We start from the raw sequence: 26,191 nt of genomic DNA, 5'->3' as shown, positions 1-26,191 counted from the left end.
TACCATTCCCATGTTTTGTACTTTCTGTGGTACCTCATTGTTTGTAATCATTGTATCTGAAAGATCTTCTTTTACTATAATCAACATCATGCTATTGGAAAATCAGTGTCTTCCTTATGCTAACACCTTAGTAAGATCCCCAAGACTACAGTACCATGCCTGATACCTTCTTTATATATAGGGAGGTCACATCTCTCACCCCCTTTTGAAATAATTCCTTACTTATCTTGTCAAATGATTATATTAGTTTCATGCCTCCACAAAGGAAAAAATATGGAAACATGCTTTTCTCTTAGGAAAACCTCTTTATTTCATTTTTCAGATATTCAGATTTCGCTTTTTCACAGCAGTAGCAAAAGAAAAAATCAGTTCTTGAACAAATCTTAAGTAATAGCATCATTTATAAAAGATTTAGGTCTGTATTACAGTTTTTGGCACCTTAGATCATGTATACCTTCTTAGTTATTCAACCTGTTTGAATACTCAGGATTTTTATACCTAAGTTAACTGAATAATCAACCAGAATTCACAAAGATAGGAATGAAGATTCAATTTTCCTGTATAACCAATACTCCACAGCTAAGTCTCCTGGCACAAAAATGTAGTAAGATAGAACATAAAATATAAAACTGAGAAAATAGCCATTACTTCTGAAGAAGCCTAAATCAACTCACTGTAAGACCTTCTGAAACCAAAATACAAATTTTGAAGTATCTACACTTTTTTGCAATGTAACCATTTTAACATTTGAAGGTGGAGACTTGAATCATTATCATTATTATATTATTATAATACTATGCGCTTTAGAAGGTAAATAGGCAAATAAACAATAAAACAATTCAGGCATGAGAAACTGAATCAAATCAAATCAAAATTTGAAGAAAAATATGAATATAAAACAATAAGATAGTGATATTGACAGAATTAAAATCACAATGCAAACTGCTGGTTAAAAGTGTAATTGATGTTAAAGCTGTTGCAAACTGTACATTTAAATAATTCATTAATTATGATTTAATTTAAGATAATAAATCAGCACCATTCGATACTATAACATAAACACAGTTGCAAACAAACTTGTGAGACAAAAGGTCTAATTAGTTAATATGGTCATGACAACAGCTCAGCCTAAGTATCAATTTCAAGACAAAATGCATATTTTGATATAAATGTATTAGAATAGCTAAAATATTCATCATGGCAAACTGGACAAAATAACAATCTGAAATCTTCCAAAAGAAAAAAAATCAAATCATAAACATCTTGTAAAATCAAGTTCAAAGATAAACAGCTCCATAGAACAATATGGGAGGTGTGGAAAAAGTATTCACAAATACCATATTATCAGTTAAAAAATAAAGTAGTGTCTGCCAGTCCTTGGAATACACTTTGACATTATAAGAAATCAACTCAGAGGAGTATATTAGTTCTATGACTGTGCACATAGCTGGACAGATCTGGCAGTAGGTGCACCACTCTTGCTTAAATGGTTTATAACTGTTAATCATTGTTCTAGTTGAATATTGGTTATGTAAACCCTTTTCCATCTTAACTCTTGTAGCAAAGGTCATCCTTATACGTCTTTTTCATCTTAAATTTAAAATTTTAAATGTATATAAGCTATGGCTGAAATGGTTCCTTTTTGTATCAGCCTATTATTCCAGATGTTAAACAAGCAAACAAACAAATAAATCTAAATGACTATACATATACATAAGGTACAATACACACATAATTCAGAAAATAACATCATTTTGATAATGAAAAACATATATAAGATCCACAGCAACTGAATAAGGATTAGAAAGTTGGCATAAGATCATATATAATGAAATATGTGTTTGTAGTCATACCTGCATTATAATATCACCCTTTTCTTGGTTTATGTCCTGTCCTGATTTACTTCATTTCATATACTCTTTTTTATTTTAAATACTTTATTTTGTTATGTCTTAGAGATGAACAAAATGTGTTGCAGTGATTTAAAATTATTATATTACCAAAGTGGACTATCAGACCTCAAATTTACTGTTTTGTTTACCTATGTCTCATTGATTTACAAGACAAAGAAAGCTCAGCTTGACAAAAACAACCAGGAAAAGCTTCAACATGATGAACAAGAGCTTTTGCAAACATCATGTCCCCATATATACCAACTATGGAATCACTCAGGCGTGCCGAAAAACAAAACAGTAAAACAAACATAGTCACTGATAATGCATACTTAGAAACCACACCAGTAATGACTTCCTACGAATAACAGCGATCATGAGTTCAACATTTTGGAGGTGAACTTGTCTAAATGGAACCATCAACATTAGCTGTAGTGAGGTGGAGTGAAACTGGCAGAAGGCTTATATTAGCACTGCATAGCAAAACAAAAAAATTAAGAAATAATGTATTGGTACTTAAGAAGTAAGGCGATTAAAAAATGAGATTGGAGTCCAAATAAATAAGCAAATCTTAGAGGTGGTGATAGAATATGTTGATCATGAGTAGGTAAGAATTTTTTCACATCCTAGGCTAGAAATAAGGTTTCTAAGTAGTTTGCATTATCAATGATTTCCATGCATAAGGATAGTAGAGGTGGTAAATAAAACATTAAGATATTCAAAAGCGTAAACAAATTGAATAAACAGAAAATTCCATAAAGCTTTATTAAATCGTCTGGCAGCATTTTGTTGCTGGGAATGAAGAAATATACCTGGAGGTGTTATCATTTGTATGTAAATTAATTATGTGTATTTGGACATATAGAAAATAAGTTTAAATGAAGAGCTCAAAAGTATAAATCCCAATGCTTGCTAACAGAATTAAGCTATGCTCCACAAGGAATCCACATCTAATTGAAAGGTTGGAATTCATAGCGCACTGCATGTCTTCCTCTATGTTGACCATGTTACCACTCAGCACAGAAAGTAATGATTTATTACTGAAGATCTTACCAGAGGCACATCCAGTAAAGTAGTGATGGCTATCTGAAAAACAAGACAAATATGTAAAGTATTTTAATTTAGTAGCTATGAAACAGGCAATAAAATCATCTAAGTGCTTTTGAAAACATCTAAACTAGGATATTTATTTTATTTTGCTTTTGTTTACTGGGTTTAGTCAAAAATTCCTTTACAGAGGGGGCCTGGGGAGAAAAGCTCCAACATGTTACCAATATTTTTAAGCAGACATTCATAAATATACATGAACAGACATTAAGTAATATACATTAACAATTATGCATTACTTTGCTAATTAGATTGCATTCATATGAAATAAAGCAATTGTTACAGTATAAAATATATTAATACATTAGTAGATGTTGAGCATTGAGCATTTGAAGAGTGTATTGTTGGTTTTATCAAATAGATAATAGTTCATGTGATTAGTGCTTAGAAATTGAAAGAAATAGAGTGGAGAAGTAACTAGTTAGGGCAGAAAATATGTTAATATTGTAGTTAAGAGGTAGGGTATAAAGCAGGTTAGGTTTACTTTAGAAGTATAGAGGGCAGGGGAGCACTGTTACAAAACTTTGTGTACGGCTGGAAGATGGATGCTAGTAAAACTACATGTATCAGTGAAGACTGATTGTGGGGCATAGGATAATGAATGAACAGAAATGGTTTGATGATTTGGAAAGATGAAGATAATAGTGGCGTTTACCCTAGCCAGACCCCAAGTTTTTGGTGCTGTTTGAGGAATGCACTTACATAGCAAGTAGAGTTTGAACAGGTATTATATAAAGTGGTCATATAATAGGCAGCTAGCAGTCAGATAATATACTGATGTGTAATTCTGTGAAGCAGTTTCCCTTCAGCAAACTAAATGGTGTAGCATTTGATGATTTCTGTGAACTGAAGATGCATTAACCCTTCTGCTGGATATAATTTAATGGTTAGTGCAGGTGGTCTCCCACCCTATAGGCTTTTTGTTTGTCAGAATGCTGTTTCACGAAGTTGCAGTAGGGGGACGTGATCTGATGAATTATTTTTTAAAGTAGAATCTCTCAGTCAAACTGTTCATCATTAAGAAGACCATATCTAGCATCCATCCTTTGCCCAGCAGCTTTCTAATATTCATTAGGTAGGAGATAGGAAGCAATGTTATGATATCTCTAGTTAATGAAGTTTGTTTGTATTCATTTTTGGAAGGAGGTCTGTATACTAGAATCCAAGAAGCTATTCTTGTATCCTTTCTCCATCATGTGAGTGGACATGCAACAATATCATTGTATCAGTGTGTCCTCCCTGTAAGACTGCATGTTGGTTGCATTATCAGTTGCTGTTACTACCTTGTAGCCTCCAGCAGGATGAGGGTACTTTTAGCATGACCCTAACCCTGTAAACCTAAGTAAGAAAGATGACCATAAAAATACTCAATTCTATCTTAGCTGTAGATGTACAAGTGTGAATAAGGTAATATAGACTAACTTGAATTTAGTGGTATTACAGACTATTTATTTATTTATTTATTGACATTTGATTACCAGGAACATCTGACTGGATCTAATCATACCCATTTTCAGTGGAAGCCAGAGCAGAAAATCTCCAGAATGTATTTGTCCAGGTCCCCTTCGATAAACACACATCACACCAAATGACATCTGACAACCTTTATTAAAATTCCATAAACTTAACTTCATTGACCAGCTAATACTTTCACTTATTAATCACGGCATAAACATCCATATAACAGTTAACTTAGGGCAGCATGACCCCGCTCATCCTGATCAAGTAAGCAGCATCCTTACCTCCACTCGCTTAATTTATTTATCAGTGTCCAACTGTTCACATGAATTTTCCAACTCATTGAAATAACATCCAGACCAAATAAGCAGCATCCTCACCTTCACTTACTTACTTATACTTGTAAAGCAGCGTCCTCACCTCCACTTACTTACTTATACTTGTAAAGCAGCGTCCAGCTGTTCACTTGCATTTCCTAACTCATTGGAATGAACCTCCAACACCAGTGGGGGAACAGAAGTGGGCAAGCCTGGCCATCTTCTCCACCTCCCAAAATTTAACATTACCAATCCCAATGCTCCAAACAGGGAGGGAGGGCAGGTAGCAAGTTCACACCAAAATGTGATAGCTTACCCAGTTGCACTCTCACAAAACTTATTAAGTCCCTCCCTACACTTACCTCACTTCCTCCCAATCATCCTACTTTCCTATTTAACCCCCCCCCCCCCTGACTAGCTTCTTCCCTTACCCTCCTAAAAACCCATTCCTATTTCTACTTAAAACTCCATCTGAAAATGTCCCTGGACAAATTGGGCTGTTACCAAGCCTCATTTGTCCAGGTCCCCTTCAATAAACACAGGTCACACCAAATGACATTTGATGACCTTTATTAACATTCCATAAACTAAACTTCATTGAGCAAAAATACTTTCATTTATTATCCATGGCATAAACATCCATATAACAGTTAACTTAGGGCAGCATGACCCTGCTCACCCTGACCAAGTAAGCAGCATCCTTACCTCCACTCGCTTAATTTACTTATCAGTGTCAGCTGCTCACATGAATTTTCCAATTCATTGAAATAACCATCCAGACCAAATAAGCAGTGTTTTCACCTCCACTTACTTACTTATACTCGTAAAGCAGCATCCAGCTGTTCACTTGCATTTCCCAACTCATTGGAATAAACCTCTAACACCAGAGGGGGGAACAGAAGAGGGTAAGCCTGGCCCTCTTCTCCGCCCACCAGCCTGACCAGGCTGTTCCCCCTCCTTCAGTCCAAAATTTCCAACAAAACCTTCTGAAACAAACCTAACCATATCTAAAGGTCAAACCAAAGTAATTTTGTGTAGGCCATACCCTCTGAAACAACCGTTCCTGTTATCAACCTCCCAGTGGTCTAACATAAAAATCCCCAAAGCAACCAGTTGCCTAAATAGCCGACTTAACTGATGAGCCATCCCCCAAAGCCAAAATAACCACAGTAGACCACACAATACACTTACTTTGGAAGAACCTCTTTAATTCACCAATCATCTGTTATCCTTCAAACTGTAACTCCAGAATTATTCCCACATCACAAGTTTACAAATATTTCACGAATACTGTAAGGGGCCACAATACCACCTGTAAACATGCAAACCTGATTTGTGTGCTGGCCAGCCTAACTGCAGCCCACTTTAGCCTCCCCAATATGTATAAGAATGGCTATTATAAGCAAAACATCTGAAGACCCACATAGGATCATGCAATCCCAAATAAAACCAAGACCCAATCCTCCAAAGGCAGACGTCCTGTCTGGTGGACCCCAGCTATAAACAAACTATACAATAGAAGGAGGAAGCTACTACATGATAGAGCAAAATCCCAAAAAGGGAAGGCATCTCTGATCAGTATTAGCAAAAAACTACGGGCACTCATAAAATCGTCTAAGACCAGCTTCGAGAGAAAAATTGCACAGGACACAAAGGATAATCACAAGGCCTTCTTTAGTTATGTTAGGAACCTGGGTGGGAATTCCCAGATATGCTCAGAATTAGTCCAAAATGACAAAAAATACACCAAACCCACAGACATTGCCAACATCCTAGCTGACAGGTTCAGCACAAACTTCTCCCCCCCCTCCCCACCAAAAGGTCTAATATCTATCCCAGCAGAGTGCTTCCCCCCTGACATCTCAGATACACAGATAAGAGCTGCCCTCTCCAAAGCAAGAAACACAGCATCAATGGGACCAGACGGTGTCCCGGGCTGCGTCCTACATGAACTCCAAGAAGAGCTAAACCCAAACCTAAAGCTACTGTTCAATCTCAGCCTTACTACAGGATATGTACCCAAAGAGTGGCGTACAGCAACAGTGGTCCCTCTCCACAAAGGTGGTGCCTCAATGGATCCTGGAAACTGTCACCCCATAAGTCTCACTAGCTTGGTCTGCAAAGCTATGGAAAGGATCATCATGGACCTTATAAATAAAGATATTAGGGACCTACAGACACTGGATCCTACCCAATTCGGCTTTGTTAAGGGCAGATCCTGCCTCTTAAACCTGGTCAATTTTTTTGAAACAGTCACCAAGGCCATTGACAAGGGGAAGGTGGTCCAAACAGCCTACCTGGACCTCGCAAAAGCCTTCGATACAATACCCCACTCGGGCATTATAGATAAGCTCACCAGCTTAAATATAAACCCCTATGTCAATAGATGGGTTGCAAACTGGCTCAAGGACAGAACCCACATGGTTAGAATAGCTGGAGCCATGTCAGACTCCAAACCAGTTACAAGTGGCGTCCTACAAGGCTCAGTCCTGGGACCTCTCTTGTTCAGTATATATTTCTCGGAGGTACAGGCCAACATGGAATGACTGTGGCTGACCAAGTTTGCAGATGACTGCAAACTGGGCACCATAATAGACTCTCCAGCCGACACAAGCATCCTCCAAAAGGGCCTCATAGAAACAGACAACTGGTGCCAGAGCCATGGCCTCAAGCTAAACGCCAAAAAGTGTATAGTCATCCCCTTTGGCAAAAACAAAGTGCCCACAAATTACCACATAGGTGGTAATCCATTAAGTACAGAAGAAGTAATTAGGGACCTGGGGACCCAAGTTGATAACAATCTCTCATTTGACAACCACGTGGCCAAAGTGGTTAGAAAAACATTTTATATAGCCCACCTAATCATGAAGGGATTCACATCTAGATCAGGGGAGGTCATCATGCCTATTTACTCATCCCTCATCAGGCCCATAGTTGAGTACAATGCCCCTTTTGGGATGTACCTTACCAGACACCTGCAGCAACTGGAAAGACCCCAAAAGTACCTCACCAAGAGGATCAAGGGGCTCAAACAGATGCCGTATGCTGCCCGGTTAAAGAAACTCCAGATCTACTCAGTGGCATACCGCCTGCTCAGAGGCGATCTGTGCCTGACGTATAAAGCCATGTCCAACCCGGAATTAATGGACATGCTGCACCTCAGAAAATCCAAATCCCATCGAGCCACGCTCGAGGGACTTGAACCTCAGCACTGAAATATATAGGACATGCTGGAGGGACAGATTCATAACCCAGAGGCTCCCTTCACTCTGGAATAAAATCCCAGTCCAGGTTAGGCAGAGTCCCTCATTGACTCTCTTCAAGAGGAATCTTGATGAGTGGATGGGAGATCGTAGGTTTACCCCGGGTATCACTTCTGTGTCACTGTTAGACAGAGGCACAGTATACTAACCTCGAAAAAGGGCATAGCAAAATTAATTTAAAATGGGTGGCGAAAGCCATACACACTCTGGCTAGGCTTATAAATGCCCTAGGGCAGATAGCCTAGTATGAACCTATGAACCTATGAACCTATAAAGCAGCGCCCTCACCTCCACTTACTTACTTATACTTGTAAAGCAGCGTCCAGCTGTTCACTTGCATTTCCTAACTCATTGGAATGAACCTCCAACACCAGTGGGGGAACAGAAGAGGGCAAGCCTGGCCATCTTCTCCACCTCCCAAAATTTAACATACCAATCCCAATGCTCCAAACAGGGAGGGAGGGAGGGCAGGTAGCAAGTTCACACCAAAATGTGATAGCTTACCCAGTTACACTCTCACAAAACTTATTAAGTCCCTCCCTACACTTACCTCACTTCCTCCCAGTCATCCTACTTTCCTATTTAACCCCCCCCCCCGACTAGCTTCTTCCCTTACCCTCCTAAAAACCCATTCCTATTTCTATTTAAAACTCCATCTGAAAATGTCCCTGGACAAATTGGACTGTTACCAAGCCTCATTTGTCCAGGTCCCCTTCAATAAACACACGCCACACCAAATGACATTTGATGACCTTTATTAACATTCCATAAACTAAACTTCATTGAGCAAAAATACTTTCATTTATTATCTATGGCATAAACATCCATATAACAGTTAACTTAGGGCAGCATGACCCTGCTCACCCTGACCAAGTAAGCAGCATCCTTACCTCCACTCGCTTAATTTACTTATCAGCGTCAGCTGCTCACATGAATTTTCCAATTCATTGAAATAACCATCCAGACCAAATAAGCAGTGTTTTCACCTCCACTTACTTACTTATACTTGTAAAGCAGCGTCCAGCTGTTCACTTGCATTTCCCAACTCATTGGAATAAACCTCTAACACCAGAGGGGGGAACAGAAGAGGGTAAGCCTGGCCCTCTTCTCCGCCCACCAGCCTGACCAGGCTGTTCCCCCTCCTTCAGTCCAAAATTTCCAACAAAACCTTCTGAAACAAACCTAACCATACCTAAAGGTCAAACCAAAGTAATGTTGTGTAGGCCATACCCTCTGAAACAACCGTTCCTGTCATCAACCTCCCAGTGGTCTAACATAAAAATCCCCAAAGCAACTAGTTGCCTAAATAGCTGACTTAACTGATGAGCCATCCCCCAAAGCCAAAATAACCACAGTAGACCACACAATACACTTACTTTGGAAGAACCTCTTTAATTCACCAATCATCTGTTATCCTTCAGACTGTAACTCCAGAATTATTCCCACATCACAAGTTTACAAATATTTCACGAATACTGTAAGGGGCCACAATACCACCTGTAAACATGCAAACCTGATTTGTGTGCTGGCCAGCCTAACTGCAGCCCACTTTAGCCTCCCCAATATGTATAAGAATGGCTATTATAAGCAAAACATCTGAAGACCCACATAGGATTTACTGACCAATGCTTCACCCTATTAGTGAGTGCAACACTCCATAAAACCAACACAGCCCTGACAACAAAACTTATCTAGTCAATAACCATTTTCCCTTTAAACATGAAACCCACTGTCCCAGATATAGTAAATTCACATAACCCTATCTCCTGTGCAGTTATCTAACTGGAAGTAAATCCACCATGACCAACTGAAACTCTTGAGCTTGTCCCCAAACCAAAACACAATTTAACAAAATCTTGCAATGCCCTACCACATACTTTTTCTATCAGAAGTTGCCACAAAATGTTGTATCACAAGTAATCACTCCCAGCCAGCCTAACACCTCACTTGACAAGACCCCATACCACTACCCTATTATCCAAATGAAAATTAACCATTTTCCCCACAACTTCTCCTACTAAACTTTCAACACCAGACAAATAGAAGCTACAAACAGTAACATCCCTATTCCAACCATCCTTCCATCCTGTACAACCCTTCCCCCAAAAGTCCTTCTATCCTGCCAGCCAACAAGCCAAAACCATTCCCCCTAAAATATACAAATTTCCAGACCCAATGAGCTCCATGACTTCCTTAATCCACCCTTGTCCCCCACTTTTTTTTGTTGGGCAACTCAAACAAACCATGGCCTGCATCCACTAGGAACCCCCGCAACAATACCTTGCTTGGACCTTCAAACTTCTGCTCAAACAATGGAAAAGTAGCCTCACGTATCCCCAGCTCCATGCCTACCTTGTAATGTCTTGTTGAAACTCTTAATCTAGTCTTAAATTTGCATTCCCTGCTACCAAGATAGATAACATTGCCAAGCTCCCAAAGTAGCCGCAGTCACCAAGCAACTCATCTGCATAACCTCACCCCCAGAAAACCCAAGCCAAAACTACCATACCCCAAACTGCAACCCAACCCCACCTTGCTGCAACTTTACCCCACCTGTGGACAAACCCAGACTCCCCATAAACAATCCCCAAACCTAATTCACCCTACCCCTAACATACCCCATCCTCACCTATCCCCACTCTAGCCCATATCACACTCTGACGTACCTTAATAAGGTTACTTGCAGCCTCACTGCGCACCACTCCAATGTCAGGAACATCAATACCAGCATAATCCATCACATTTACAATAGACTTATTTCTGGTCACCGACTGATGCCCACTCTACACTTCCCCATCTGCAAAAGAAAAGAAAAAGTGTAAACCCTCTGTGCACATAAACCAAACTTCTTAATGACAAGTAGGTGCTGCCAAGGGTCTACCTCATTCATCAACTGCACAGCTGCTCCACTGCTCCACCACCATTAACCTCAATAACCAACTCAAGTATGTTAGCACTAATCACTGCATACGAGGATAATTCAACTATCACAATACCTGGGTCACCTCGAGATTCCATGCAAAAGCCTATACTGACTATATGGGCCAAGTTAAAACAGTCTTGGGAACATCTCTGTAAGTAAGCCTGCAAGAATATCCCAGCGAAATCCTTCTTATCAAATTAAAACCTTAAACAAAACTACATATCATCCATTAGAAAGCCCAACCTTGGCAGACTCCCTCATGTGCTGCTTCATTCTACAAGCAGCTACAAGAGCCACATGTCCACCACCATGAAACTTAAGATGCTGAAACAAGGAATAAAATGCCTGTATAACATACCCCTACCACTCAAGTGTACGTCATCTTCAGGAACATTCCCCATTTGGAGCATAAAAGCTCATACTCCTCGAAATTCTACATTGAAAATGCCATGTTAACCATTTAACTGTTATCAGTGTTCCACAGAACTGAATTATTCCCTTATTGGGTCTAGTCTACAAATAAAATAACCACATTTTAAACATCCTATGAGTGTGGCAGCATTCCCCATCTTGGAGATGGAAAGGCTATAGTCAGGGTAAATTAAACCATTCCATACTTCTGCCAATACAGCAGATAATGGAGCCTACACTGGCATCTGTGTTAACAAGGAAGCTGTACCTAACATAACCCCCCCAACATTACCAAACTTATGAATATTAGTTGAAAAGCATGTAGGCAGTAGTTTTTTTTTTTTTTTTTTTTTGGGAAGATACCCAGTGTGACATTAGCAAAATGTTCTGAAAGGTAAGAAGTCTGAAACTCAAATGCATGCTATCTTTCCAACTTCCCATCCTAGTGATTTGCCAGTAACCTGCCAAATAACCCCATTTAATAAAAACAGACCACAGTGAAGCCAAACCTGGACACTCTGTGCATACACCACCTCCTATGAAGCAAATATCATACAGCAAATGGCCAACTTTAGAGGATGATATCATGTAGTAGATGGCCGTCCATTACCCTAACCCAATCACCCCAACTACCTATATTGGATATTCTAAGCAAATATGTAAAGGTATGGTACACACACTTCTTCCAAACAACCCACACCCCCAACTGTCCATGCAGGAATGCTTCCCTCCCTCCAGATTCCATGCTCCTACGTACTCAATGTAAGGATTTTAGGCTAAAAGGGGTCTGTCACACTTTCAGGATTTTGATCCCCCCCAACAGATATTCCTACTAAACTGAAATCCAACACTGTAACCAGAATGAGTCCTTAATTCCTATATATGTAAAAGCAAAAACAGCATATTTTAACTATCCGTGACCTTCCTAGTTGAAGTTGTGAGTAAAAGTCATTAATGTGAATTCACATTTTACACAATTGCTCAGAGGAATGGTAGATTGAAAGCTGTGTAAAACTCCAATGTTGGGCTGTTACCCCCCCAAGCTTTCCTAATGACTTGCCCACAACCACAGTGTAGGTGAAATAGACCAAAAATATGAGGTTGGAGTTAACAAAAAAAGGTATACCCGCCCTTATATTTGCAAATATCAAGGACTGTTCGTTCAAGAAAATGTACTATTTCTTTCTTGAGCACCCTGAACCCCCACTGCTTATTAAGAAGTACGTGTATCACAATCTCAGCCAACTGACATTTTAAATGTATTACAGGCATACTTAAAAAGTGAAAACCCTCCCTAGCTTACTGACATTAATCCCAGTTTGTAGGTCTTTAAGGGTTGCTTACAAATGTTGAAAATTAAGTAGGGTTTCTAAAATTCTGATTAGATATTTATGATTATCTAATCCATTTGTAAGATAGTGCACTCTTGTACACTGACTATACAGATTCACATTAGACAACCACCAGTGTCATCCAAGCCCTTCACCCAATTCCACCCAATTTGTATATTGCATGTTTAATCACCATTCCACCTAGAATTATGGGACAGCATGAAATACTACATAAACTGCAAAACCGAGTGTCCTGCCCTCCAGAACAGTGAGCAAAGATACCACAAAGATCACTCCACCACTTACATTTTTTTCTTTGTGTGTTTGTGTGAGGAGAAGATGCACGGTACTCCTATGCCCAGATTCATCCAAGCTGAAAAGCCTGCCTTCTGAAACTCCCCTCATATATCCTGACCTCTGTCCTCCCAAATTCGCCAATGTTTGCCAAGAAGCCAAAATTCTATAATTAACAGGCCAGCATATGACAAGATTCTTCCCTCTTGTCACTGCTGTACGGTTTAAAGGTACAGCCGCACTCCACTGACTGTTAGCTCCTCACTGCTCATGCACGGTGCTAACCATTGAACTAAGTCACTCGGACCCCGCGAAAAGCCATTATTGGTTTCAACTGATGAAAATACATCATAATGTGGCATAATAGACTGCCCCTAAAGGAGCATTTAATTTCCAGTCACATCTCAATCTTACAGCTCTCAGTCTTCCATTCCAGAATTTAACCACCTCTGACAAAGTGCAACAGCTTAGCATAACAGGTAACACTTTCTAACGAATTCCAACTCAGAAGCTCACTTAGCACAGTAAGTATTCCTGCATTACTTTAAAAAGTTATGAGTTAACATATTTCTTTCCTAAATGTAAATCTTCGTTAAGAGTTACAGACCCTCACCCTTTCAATATGCAGCACAGGATTTTAAGACTCAAAAGGAGGTGCAATTATGAACAGGTGGATTGAACGTACTGCATTATGGCTACACCGCACTTACATTACTATTAGGTAAACATTAAACCACAGTGGTATGTATTTCTCTGCCTTATAACTGCAAAATATTTTGAAGAATTAGCATCACTAATAAAACACGTGGAGTATACCAATCCTAAGACTCTTAGAATTTACTAGCATTTATTTCCCTATTGCTTTTCCTTACATAACTGCAATGGGCCAAGAAGAGCTAGAAACCAAATACAAAACAGGAAAAAAAAAGGCATACTCATTGTCTTGTGATGTCAAACTAATATCGTTCCAAAATAATATCATTCAACCAGCAGATCCCAATCCCGACCAAACCACACATACTCAGCTGCCATCTCTCTCCTTTCCCTTTTCAGATGCACACAATTCACAGCTCCTGCTACTTTCAATAACATGACCTCCTAAGTTTCCATGTTAGCCCATTCATTTGAAACAATTTCCACTACATTGGACATGTGAAACACAAATCAACATGTCTGCCTATGTGATAAAACAGAAGTCGGCCATGAAACAAACTCAGCCACCAAACAGAAGCTGGTCAACCTCTTGAGATCAGCAACACCCGAGAACAAAGTCCCCACATTGAGGTTCTCCATGCCCACAATCACAGAAACATATCCAACCATACATCCAAGGAATATAGTACTGCCGAGTTCATTGAGGGTTATATTAACAAGTTTCCCAGCACAAGCTGACCCCACCGATGTCTCCACCCCCATGAGCAACACCACTCCAATGTGAGCGAGCCCAACCTGCTACAATGAGGTACCTCTGCAACAGTCATTCAGTGTGAGACAAAAGGAATTTTTTTTTGTGGAATATAAAGTAATTAACGGTATTATTTAAACTGTAAACCTTGTAATTTTAAAATCAAAATAAGACGCTTCACTCCTAATCACCATTCATGAAGCTGCTGCAATCCATCATTCTCCTCAATAGGAAAGGCAAGCATCCTGCAAAACATGAGCCCTATTCATCAGCAACATGACTGCCTAACAACCGCTCATGTGCAGCAACAAACAATTGGATCTAGTGCGTCCCACCCCAAGGACAACCTGGGAAAAAGCTGTACCTGCCAAAATGCATGCCACCATTGACAGAAGCACACCAGGCGGGTTATAATGTTTTATATATGATTTTCCTTATAGGAAGGCCACCTGCAAATTCCAACTGGTATCCACATACTTACCACAATGACTGAAGAAACCCTAACCCATGCAGTGCATACTCTTGGCTTGACCAATTGCACTACCTAAATCCTCCCTTTGAAGCAATTCTCATAAAATGTTATTACCAAAGTAACCAGCTGCTATAAAAGAAAAATAATATTCCTGCCTAAAGTAGTCCAAGGCCTACCTGCACCACAGTACCTACAGGTCATCATGGACGTTATACTTGCAGTAGCACGTTCAAACCAAAATGTGATACTTTACCCAGTTACACTGTCACAAAACTTATTAAGCTACACTTACCTCATTTCCTCCCAGTCATCATACTTTCCTATTTAACTCTTCCCCACCCCGACTAGCTTCTTCCCTTACCCTTCTAAAAACCCATTACTATTTCTATCTAAAACCCCATCTGAAGATGTCCCTGGACAAACTGGTCTGTTACCAAACCTCATTACTCACATAAATAAGAACATCACACAAAAATCCATGCATCAGCTACTGTGGAGAGAAAAACAAAAAACATATTTATGGTCACAGATATTTACAGTTCACAGAAATTCCTTATATATATATACAAGAGAATTGAAAGCAGTTGCCCAGTTCTTGGAAGTTTGCAAAAATTACAGAGAAATAGAATACATTTCAGGAAATCATACAAGTCCCAGCCATTTAGCAAAACTTAAAGTAACGGGCAAAAGTCAGTCAAGATGCTTTTAGGCCATCAGAAGGATATACGAGATTAAGAAGAGTTTTAAGATATAGTTAAGTTGTGACAGTTGGGTAAATATGAATGTTGAGAGAGTTAGTTTCACTTTATCCAGGGTCAGTACAGGAACAGAACCAAAACATTGATAAAAATTATTTCATTAATGGTTTGAAGGAAAGACGGTTACAGTTAGAGCTAAGGGTCCAAGGAACAGAGTTCCAGCTTTTATTTTTTTGTTTTTATTTGGTTTATGGAGGGAGAGGAGGTGTTTGCCATCAGACTGAAGGCATCTGTTAGACTGTTAGCTGTTGAGAATGGAACTGATGGCAGGACAGCCTGAGGGTTTATACATCATTTTATGTGTAATGAGTAGTTTAGATGGTGGGGTAATTCTAACTCTTCCCCTACTTTGATCTTTAATCTCAAAGTTAGTGCGTATGAGTAGCAAGAATGTGAGGGAATAGTCCCACATTCGGTGAAGGACTAAAGATGATACACCCCCCTGCAGAAATGGTTGAAAAGAGTAACAACAAGTTTCATCATTCACTGCTATTCTGTATGAATCACAGTTAATTTTTAATGTGCTGAGACTCAGATTTCAGATATAGAAACCCTTATGAATGCCATATAGTATCTAATTTTTTAATCTTTTTTTTTTATTTAATGGCTCTACAACTATAACTGTCCTCTAATTTTCTCAGTATATCGGTGGTCTTTTAGTATATTTCCTTTAATAATATGGACATCTCTTGTTACAAACTGGACAGTTTTTATAATATAGAAATTGCTGTTACAAACTGCACAGTTTTATTTGGGACATGGATAGCAGTTTCAGAATCTATCATTGCAAGAATGTAATTTATGGTGATCTAGACCTTTAGAAAGTAGGATTTATTTTTGGTTGTACTTATCCAATTTCTTAATTTAAAAATGATGGTGGTATGGACAGAGTTAGTCACCAACTGCTTTATATACACATATCATCTACTTTCCTGTGGTGTTCATTTAACCTCATATACCCAGCAAAAAGCAAATAACATTACTCTTGCCAACACAGATAGAATTTTTAGTACAGCAACACCTACATTTGTTGATATTAATTTGAAATTAATCCAATTCTCATGTTTCCCCAAAAGGTTGTTTTATGTAAGGAGATTCACTATAGCCCATTGAATTGACTTCTTCCATAGGATGGCAGTGCAAAGGGTTAAGGCTAGGAGCTGTTAGTTTGATTCCCTCATCTTCCAATTGGTTACAATGCATTTCTGAGCAAGTTACTTAACCACACAGTGCTCTGGAGCAGTTGGGAAATTGGACTACACTCAATTGTCTTATGGTCTGCATGCCTGCTAACAAACATTGCTCCATCAGTTTCTCTGTTTTATACCAAACGCCCAAAACAAAATAAAAATTCATCTCATTCAGATATAAATCCACTATCAATATTGCAAAACTATCTTCATCTCTTTTTTCCATTGACTGGACTCCTATTCTACATACCACAGATCCTAAGGAAGCCACTGAACCTCTTACACACACACTGTCTCCAGTCTACATGACAGACACTTTTCCTTAATCTCTAGGCTTTCTAACTCCAAACCCAAAAAAGGTGGTTAAGCCATGAGTTAAAATTCATCCTCAAACTCCAGAATGAATCCCGTCACTCCTTGAAATCTAATCCCACTTGAGAAATCAGGGAGCAGTACAGAAATCTAAGGAACCTGGCCAAAAAAGCCATTAGAAGACACACAAGTCATTCCATGATACATCTCCAAAATGCTCTTAAAGTCAGCCCTAGAAATTTTGGCAAGAAATCAACAACCTCAGAACAGCCTCATACTTCGACAAGTACTTCCTTCAGAATGTGTGCAGATGATTTCCGCAGACACTTTTAGTGATCTCCTGAAATGTGCTGCAAACACTCCCTAAAATACTGCCTCATCCCATCCATTATACCTTCATTTTATTTTCAGCTGATCTCAATCAAAGATATTTCCCCTTTACTGGATGAAATAGATCTGGAAGGTCCACTGTGCAGACAATTTATGTTCACGGTTCATTTACTACTGTCATGACTTCATTGTTGAACCCCTAAAACATATCTTTAATCTTTGTCTTATTACCAACACCATACCTAATACATGGAAATCTGCCATAGTACAAATACTGCCCAAACAAAAACAACCCACACTCCCATCACACTATCACCCCATTTCCATCCTCCCAAGCCTGTGCAGAATCTTTGAGAAAATTGTCTACCTTCAATTCTCTCACAAAACAACATAGCTACTGGTCAGGGAGAAGCACAGCCATAGTCATGAGGACTCTGATAAATTACATTTTCTTGTCAAAGGACAAAGACATGCTTTTTGGTAAAAATTTTACAGACCTCACCAGAGCCTTTGACTTTGAACTAAACATTAATCCTGATGCCATCGATTGGTTCCAAAGTTATGACTAGCTGCCATTTCTTAGTGAACTATAACTCCCATATCTCTCTCTCTCCTCTACACTACTCAAAGGTCTACCTCAAGACTCTCTTCTTGCTCTCCTTGTTTATATACATTAATAAACTTTCACTCTTTCTTACATTCCTCTCCTCCTCTAGGTAGCTGTCATGGTCATCTACCTCTCCAACCACTCTCTAACCACCTTACAACAAGATGTATAATCTGACGTCAATTGCCTCAGTAAGTGGATTACTACTAAAACCTCATACGAAATGCATCCAAAACTAAATCTATGCTTTTTGGTGCTAAACAAAAACTCAGCAGATCCAAGCAAATTTAATAATCTATGATTGCAATAACTATTCCTTACAGCAGGTCTCCTCTTTTGAGTATCTTGGTCTCTGGTTAGGCCCCCTCACTCAACCTCTACCTCCATACTGATAATACAGATAAAAGAATAATCCACTACTTTTCTGGGCAGAAAAATATCCCCTTCCCTCTCATTCTCCAGCAGGTCTGCAATATGAAAAGGAATGCTACTCCCTCAACTTGAATTCAGCCTCCCTCTTATATCAGCAGCCTCCACTAAAAACTCCACCACTACTGAAACACTAGAAAACAAAATATGCAGATGTATCACACACTCTTCAAGAAATGAACATCACTGTACAACACTAAAAAGGCAAACTGGCTCCCAGTTATCCAAAGAGCAGCCTTTCACCTAGGATGTCAATTACTCAAACTCCTACATGAACATACTCTCCCTCCTTTAATATCAAAACTAATGTGACACCCCACCATTTATTGCACACTCCTCAAGAAATGAACACCACTGTAGAACACTAAAAAGGCAAAATGGCTCACAGTTATCCAAAGAGCAGTCCTGCACCTAGGATCTCAATTACTCAAACTCCTACATGAATATACTGGTCCTCCTTTAATATCAAAACTTATATGACTCCCCCCCGCCTCACACACACAACCTAAAACACAAATCCCACAATTCAATCTACACATTTCTGACCATGCATTCTCAGTTCTTGGATCCAGACTGTGGGACTCTATCCCACCTGAAATTAAAAATCTCATCCTGCTATTCCAGGTTCTGCTCTCTGCTAAAATCAGATTTAGTTAAACAAGCAGAAGGTATCTGTTATCCATTAATGTGGTGGTCGAAGTAGAGGTTGCTGTCAACCTGCATCCCCAGATCTCTTATAACGCCTTCAGTGTTTAGTGGGCTCCCATCAATGTGGTAATTAGTGGGAACTCAGTTTTTACCAAAGGAGATGATGATGCATTTTTTGGCATTAAGCTTAAGGCCATGGTTTCAACACGTCATTGGTCTCAGTGAGGCCTTTCTGTATGATGTCTGCATCACTTTGGCAGTTAATAATGGCTCCCAGCTTGCAGTCGTCTGCAAACTTGGTCAGCAGGAGTCCCTTTCTGTTGGCCTGGACTTCTGAAAAGTAGATGCCAAACAGGAGAACACCCAGAACCAATCCCTGTGGGACTCCACTCATGACTGGTCGGCAGTCTGACTTGGAGTCCGCTACTTTCACACTGTGTGTTCTATCCGTGAGCCAATTTGCAGCCCACCTAATGATATAGGGGTTGATGCCTAGTTTGGTGAGTTTATCAATAATTCCTGAGTGAGAAATGGTATCAAAGGCCTTGGCCAGATCAAGGTAGGCTGTACACACTGCCTTACCTTCAACCACAGTCCTGGTCACTGACTCAAGGAAGTCATTCAGGTTGAGCAGGCATGATCTCCCTTTCACAAAGCCAAATTGTGTGGGGTCTAGAGTTTGTGGATTTCCTATATCTTTGTTAATCAGGTCCATGGTGATGCACCTCATAGCTTTACATATCAGACTCGCCAGGCTAATGGGCGATAATTCTCTGGGTCTGTAGTTGCTCCCTCTTTATTGAGAGGGATGACTGTAGCAATGTGCCATTTGGTAGGGACAAAGCCTGAGGTGAGGCTGTGACTGAACAGGGCATACAGATGCTGTTCCAGTTCACTTTGTAGCTCATATAGAACACAGCCAGGGATATTATCGGGTCCCATGGAAGCTGTATTCTTGGCCTTGGACAATGCAGCTTTAACCTGTGCTGCAGTAATGCTGGGTGTCTGGCATTCTTCCAGTATTCTAATTGGTCCTGGGGGGGGGGTAAAGTTGGCACTGAAATTATCAGCCAGTATGTTGGCATTATCTGTCGGCTCAGTATAGGAGTTACCATTATGCAGTAACTCAGAGCAAATCTGGGTATTGCCATGGATGTTGTTGATATAGCTATAGAAGGCTCCGTGATTGTTTTTAGTGTCTGCTGCAATTCTGCCTTCATAGCTGGCTTTAGAGGATTTGATGAGGGATCTCAACTTTTTGTTGAGGCTAATAAGGGAGTTTTTTTCCAGTCTTGGGACTTCACCTTTTTCTGCAACAGTTTCTTCCTTCTGTTGTAGAGTTTATTAATGGCAGGGGACCACCAGATTGGCTTCCTTTTTTTGGAGGAGAGTGTCTTGGTTCTGTTGGGTATGGCTAGTTCCATGCATTTATGTACATGTTCTTACAGTGCATTGGTGTATGCTTTGGCAGTCATGCAGCTATTTTCCATTGGCATGGGTGCTGTGAAGTTAGCCACCTCTGTTTTTAGGAGTCCAAAGTCAGCTTTGGAGAAGTTTTTCAAGGTGGTTACCTTTGAGGGGGGTGTAGATGAGATGTGGATTTCCATGGTTATTAATTTATGGTTGGATCTTACCAGGGAGAGATTGACTATTGGTGTAGAGCAACGGTTGCCCATGTTAGTAATAACCAGGTCAAAGATGTTGCTTCCTCTAGTGGCGGTCAGAATGAGTTGGTCCAGGGCATTGGAACTGATGAATTCCTGGAAGCATTGGGCTAGTGTATTGGTGTTTGAGTAGTTTTCCCAGTTGATGGAGGAGTAGTTGAAGTCTCCTAGTAAGAGAGTGTTGGGTTGGACCTTGATAGATTCCAGGGTGCTAGAAACAAGGAGTGAGAGTCTAGGGACATGGTTGTGGACCTGTAGCAGGCTATGACCTGGATTGCCATCTTACCCAATGTTAGTTGCACCTGAAGTATCTCAGATGCATTATGCTGTGCTACTAGTTTGGGGCTTTGGTCCATGTTTCAGTGCCAAAAGTTGTGGAATGAGTTATAGCCTGGTAGTGCAGGGGTGCTTCTGCTGCTTTAAACCAGGTCCCCGTTACAACACAAATGTCGATGTTCTCCATTTTGAGGAGTGCTTCAAGCGAGTGCATCTTGATATTTAGACTTCTTGCATTGAGCAGCATTACCATCAGATCGCATTTATTTATAGCTGTTACAGTGGTAATTTGGTCTTTGGAACACCACCTAAAAACACTATAGGGGTGGCAAGAGCCTTAGCCAGTACTTGGAAACCCTGGGGTGACAGATGCAGGCCATCTCTGGCAAAGCATTCAGGTCTGTCAATCATGTCATCCCAAGCAGACAGATACTGGATCCCCTTAGAATGACACCAGAAACATAGCCAATTGTTGAATTCAGTCATTTTTTTGTTTGTACTGCAGTATCATTCTGGGTGCTGGTAGGATACTGCTCAGGGCTAGTGTCATACCTGCCTGGGCCACATAATCCGAGAGCTCCACCATGTCTCTTTTTATGTAGTCCAGGGAGGTGCATCTCAGGTCTTTCACACCCACATGGACAATGAGAGAGTCATACTTGTACTTGTTGCAGAGTGACTTGAGTGCATGTGCTATGTGTCAGATTCTGGCACCTGATAGACAGCTGACTGTTACCTTCTCCTTATTCAACCTAGTGAGTGGGACATCTGTGTGCCTCACTATTGAATCACCTATGATTAGTGTATTGGGCAAGGTGTTTAGCCTTAGGGAATTATGTTGAGGAGCACACTGTGGAGGTCAGCTATGTGTCCCGTGGTTTTTGCAGTGTTGTGGTGGTCAAGTGCGTTTCTGTCTTGGAGGTCTCTACTGTTTGGATAAATTTCTATTTAGAGCCTCTGCAAAGGTGGGTGTGTGGTTTGTGCTTTTATGTGAGAGCTGTGATAGTGGGTGTTCTGGAGGGCTATGTGCTGCATGTGGTGTGGTGCAGGTGTTGACCTTCTCCTCTTGACCAGCTAGTCCAGTCTTGTCTGGACAGTGCATTAGCTTCCAATTTGGTGATATAGCTGCATCTCTTACAAGTCTGAGTGTTGCAAGGTAAGAGGAGAGGGTTGTTTGTGTACATGAACAGTTATAAAGTACCAAAAATATACTCATCAGCTGTATATTTCCAGATTGTTTGAGAAGCACACTCAGTCAGAACACAAGGAGATTCTAGCAATGGTAGATTTTAGCAAAGTGGGGTTTTTTTTGTTTGTTTTTTTTAGTAAAGTGGAAAGAGAGAAAGGAGGAACAGAAGATAATTCAAGGTTAAACTAAGTGGGTTGGCCTTCTCAAATGTTCTTTCTGTATTAGGTAGAATGAGTTAATGACACTAGACTGGGAGGAGTGTCCCAGATCAAAGTTACAGTAGGGGTGGGCAACTGCAAAGCCACCAATTATACTGTACTACAGTTACTAGCTACACTGTTTTAGGCAGAAATGTTTATCACAGCAGAAAAGCAGCAGTGGGCCACTAAATGAAAGTTTTAAACAGATAAAGGAGAAGGGGGACGCTAGAGAATGCTTTTAACTGCAAACAAATCAGTTATATGATACACTCCTTGGCAGGAAATCAGAACAAACAAACAGATGCTTAACAAATGGAGAACATTTCCAGTTAATACCTTTCACACAGTAAAACTAGCTAAAAAAGCTATACAAACAGTGTGACAATAAAAACCTTATTTATCAGGTCCCTTAAGGCTGACAATTTTAGTACAATTGTGCAGATTAGTTTATAGCAATAAAATACAGTAAAAAGTATGCAGCAGACAATAAAAAGTGCTATAAATGGCTAGAATAAGCAATAACTAGTAAAAAATAAGCAAAAAAAAACAGGATACTTATTGTTATATATCACAGATCAGAGTTGTGGTCAGTGCTCCTCCTCCGCTCAGTTCAGTGTGTATTGTCTGAATGTTTCCAACATATGATACATTAGTTTCATGTCTCATTCATCTTTTTCATTATTCTTCACCTCCTCTCTTCCCCAAGGTCATATGACCTTTATTAGAATCAAAATAATATAGTTTGCAGTTTGAAAACAAATGAGAGATTCACCAGAGAGCATGCAATATAACACCCCTCTATTCCAGTTAGGTATATCATACTTATAGTTTACATTTATATTAATCAAATTGTTATTTTCTCAGTTGTACATATTATTTTCAATAGTGTCAAAGTGCCATTCAGAGTACAACTGACAACTTAGTTATACTAAACATCCTTATCCATATAGAGCAAATATGCAAAAAAAAAAAATGTCAGTAGGATAATATCAACAATAAATTTTAATACAAAACAAATAAAACAGATGAGTGCTTTCGCACCTACACTGGGTACTTCATCAGATCTAATAATAATTAAAACCATAGTTAAATACTGATGTTTCAAACCTTGTGACCTTAATATAAGTCTTAAAGGTATACAATTGTTTAACCCTCTGCCTCTGGTTGCTTCCCACCTCTGTTCCACACTGCTTTCAGTCCACTTCTGAGTTTTTTCAGTAATTCTACCTTTTATTTCACTTTTTTCTTCATTCATTCCGTACGTTCTGGATGTCATTGACACTTCAGTTACCAATTTCTTGAAACACTTTGCAGTAGTTTGCAGGCCTTTAATATTTTTAACAGTTCTGAGCCCAGGCTCTGTTATTAGCTGCTCATCCTACTGCTGCCATCTTGGGCTCTTTCCCTGCTGTTAATCTGTTCTTTTCCAGCCTGATGAGGTTGGACAGTGTGCCAAATTATGGAGCCCACAATAGCCAAAAGATTACCAAGAGTGGGTGCAGACTTAGTGGACCTTAAGAGCTTAGGTTCACAATGATGGTGACCCCTGGAAGGAATAGGTAAACTGGATACTTGAGTGGGTGGTGTGGTTATATTTATTGTAGTATAACCCAGATGCTAAGCTTTCTTAGTGTGTTGCCCATGAGGCTTTGAGAGAGAGTTTTCAGCATAAGTTTGGGAGGTGATGGATGTGCTATGTAGCATGAATGAGCTGCTTAGATAATGAAAACTGTTGTTAAATATTAGCTTACAGTTAAAATAAGTACTTGTTTCTCTGGCAGATTGTGTCACTGATGGATAATAATAGTACATTATTGGTAAGAATGAGACAGTTGTTACAGTATCTCAAGGTGCCAAGTGCAGACAGATTTGATACAGAAGGGCTAAGAGCAGATATGATCCCATACTGTCCAGTGAGGGTTAAAAATGATATTTATTGTGTCTGGTTTAGATTGAAGAGCAGAGCAAGCTATCTACAAAATCGAAACAATAGAAATGGCAATGCCACAAATGGGCATCTAACATCTGACAAAGCACAGCAACAAAAGTCAAGTTTAAGGTTTGTCAGAATAGTTTGATTAATACATTTCAATTCTTGCAAAAGCAGGGAACACAACACAATTTGGATAGCACCATAAGATGACAGGATTTGCAGTAAGTACAATCTGGCAAGATACAAGCAATTTAATAACAATACAAATGGTGGCACAAACTCATATAGTAGACTACATGTAACATAAATAGCAATGCAAGGTCAGAACAATGTAATAAAGTACTGTGAGCTGCAAGAAATATGATTTCTCAAGCAAGATCCAGACCTCAATAAAATTAAACTAGTTTTAAACATTAGCAGAATAGCAGAGAGCAGTAACAAATTCAAACTTAAGCTACAGCAAGCTAAAGTGAAGAAAATGTGAAACATCCTTTACCTTATTGCCAGAGTCTTACCTGTCTCATCTATTGCACAGTGTAGCTCCCAGATTTGACACCCCTCAATTTTTAATTGAGAAACCAAAAAGAGGGGGTGGTCTTTCTTCTTTTAAAAATAGAGAAGCACTGAATCAAGTACTTAAGTCCTAAACAGCCTAAGCAATATCAGAATTTCATTTCCACCAGTAATGGATGCAGCCAGTGCAATCACACCCCCTAAACACCTTGTGCCCCCTTTTGCCCCACTCAAGCTACTCTTCTTCTTACTGATGTGGATATTCAATAAGTTGTAGTCTGGTTCCTTTCTGAGTATGTAATAGAGAGTGTGTACCTTAAGCGGTAACTTAGAGGGATTCAGTAATGAGGAGTTGCTTTTACCTGTAAGGGAAGATAACTTGATATCGTATTACCTCACTTCTGCATACACTGCAGCTAGTCTCAGGTGTTCCAAGAGCTTCACTGAAGTTTCCCCTCTCATTCTGTATTGCACTATGGAGCAAAGCTAGGCACAATCCAGCAGTGTAGAGCTCTGAGCTGTACAACTGCTCTCTTTAACAAACACTCCACAAACATCTGCCAAAACTGGAAACAGACAGCCTATTCAAAGTTGCTGATAACAGCTGTAGAACAAGGCAAGGGGTAGCAAGCTGCTGTGCCACAACAGAAGCTGCAAAACAACAACCTGTCAGAAAAACTAATACGAAAGAATGTCTGTGCAGCCTTTGTTTCTTCTGTAAGCAGATTCTGATAAGTAAAATCAATTTGTGTTAGTCATGTTATAAGTTAAAATTACTATCAGACAGTAGATATGTACTATAAAAACTAATTGAAGTATTAAAATGAATGCAATATTCACACTACTTGCTCTCTCAGATAAGAATATAAGTTGTGATAAGGCAAATAAAGTAAGAATAGCAATGATCTCTGCCTAGTACTGTTGAACCATACTTGTAAAGAAAGTTCCAGAAGAGCTGATGCAGTGATCTTGATTCCCAGTGCATTGTACTACTGTGTTGTTCTTGTCACAGTCTTGTTTTGTTGCTGAAGAGCATGTTTTGCAATTTAAGTCATTTGGTGTTGAACTGATACCTGAAACTGGAAAGTAATACACTCAGTACTAGTATTGGTAAATAATGTAATACTGTATGCCAACAGCAGAGAACAACCACGATAGCATCTGAGAGCAAAGCTATAGCCACAAAAAACAGTGATTAACAACTGTTCAAATCAAAAGTAAAAAATGCTACTATGAATCCATTCAGAATCAGTAGATCCCCAGTGATTT

General features: G+C 39.5%; 1 protein-coding gene across 1 annotated transcript in view; it reads right to left on the bottom strand.

Moving 5' to 3' along the window:
* Nucleotides 1-1,077: 1,077 nt before the first annotated feature.
* The window catches only part of LOC122809060 (protein psiQ-like), a 120,997-nt gene continuing 95,883 nt past the window's right edge, over nucleotides 1,078-26,191 (bottom strand). The window contains exons 6-7 of the mRNA XM_044080275.1: nucleotides 25,855-26,001; nucleotides 1,078-2,978 (exon numbers count right to left, since the gene is read on the bottom strand). Of these exons, the coding sequence (XP_043936210.1) occupies nucleotides 2,767-2,978; nucleotides 25,855-26,001 (359 nt within the window). The 3' untranslated portion in view covers nucleotides 1,078-2,766. The remainder of the gene's footprint in view (nucleotides 2,979-25,854; nucleotides 26,002-26,191) is intronic.

Source organism: Protopterus annectens, chromosome 8.part0 (genome assembly GCF_019279795.1).
Source record: "Protopterus annectens isolate FY-2018-M chromosome 8.part0, PAN1.0, whole genome shotgun sequence".
NCBI classification, from domain to species: domain Eukaryota; kingdom Metazoa; phylum Chordata; order Ceratodontiformes; family Protopteridae; genus Protopterus; species Protopterus annectens.
Note: the sequence above shows the minus strand (reverse complement) of the source record. Positions and strands in the feature narration are given on the sequence as shown.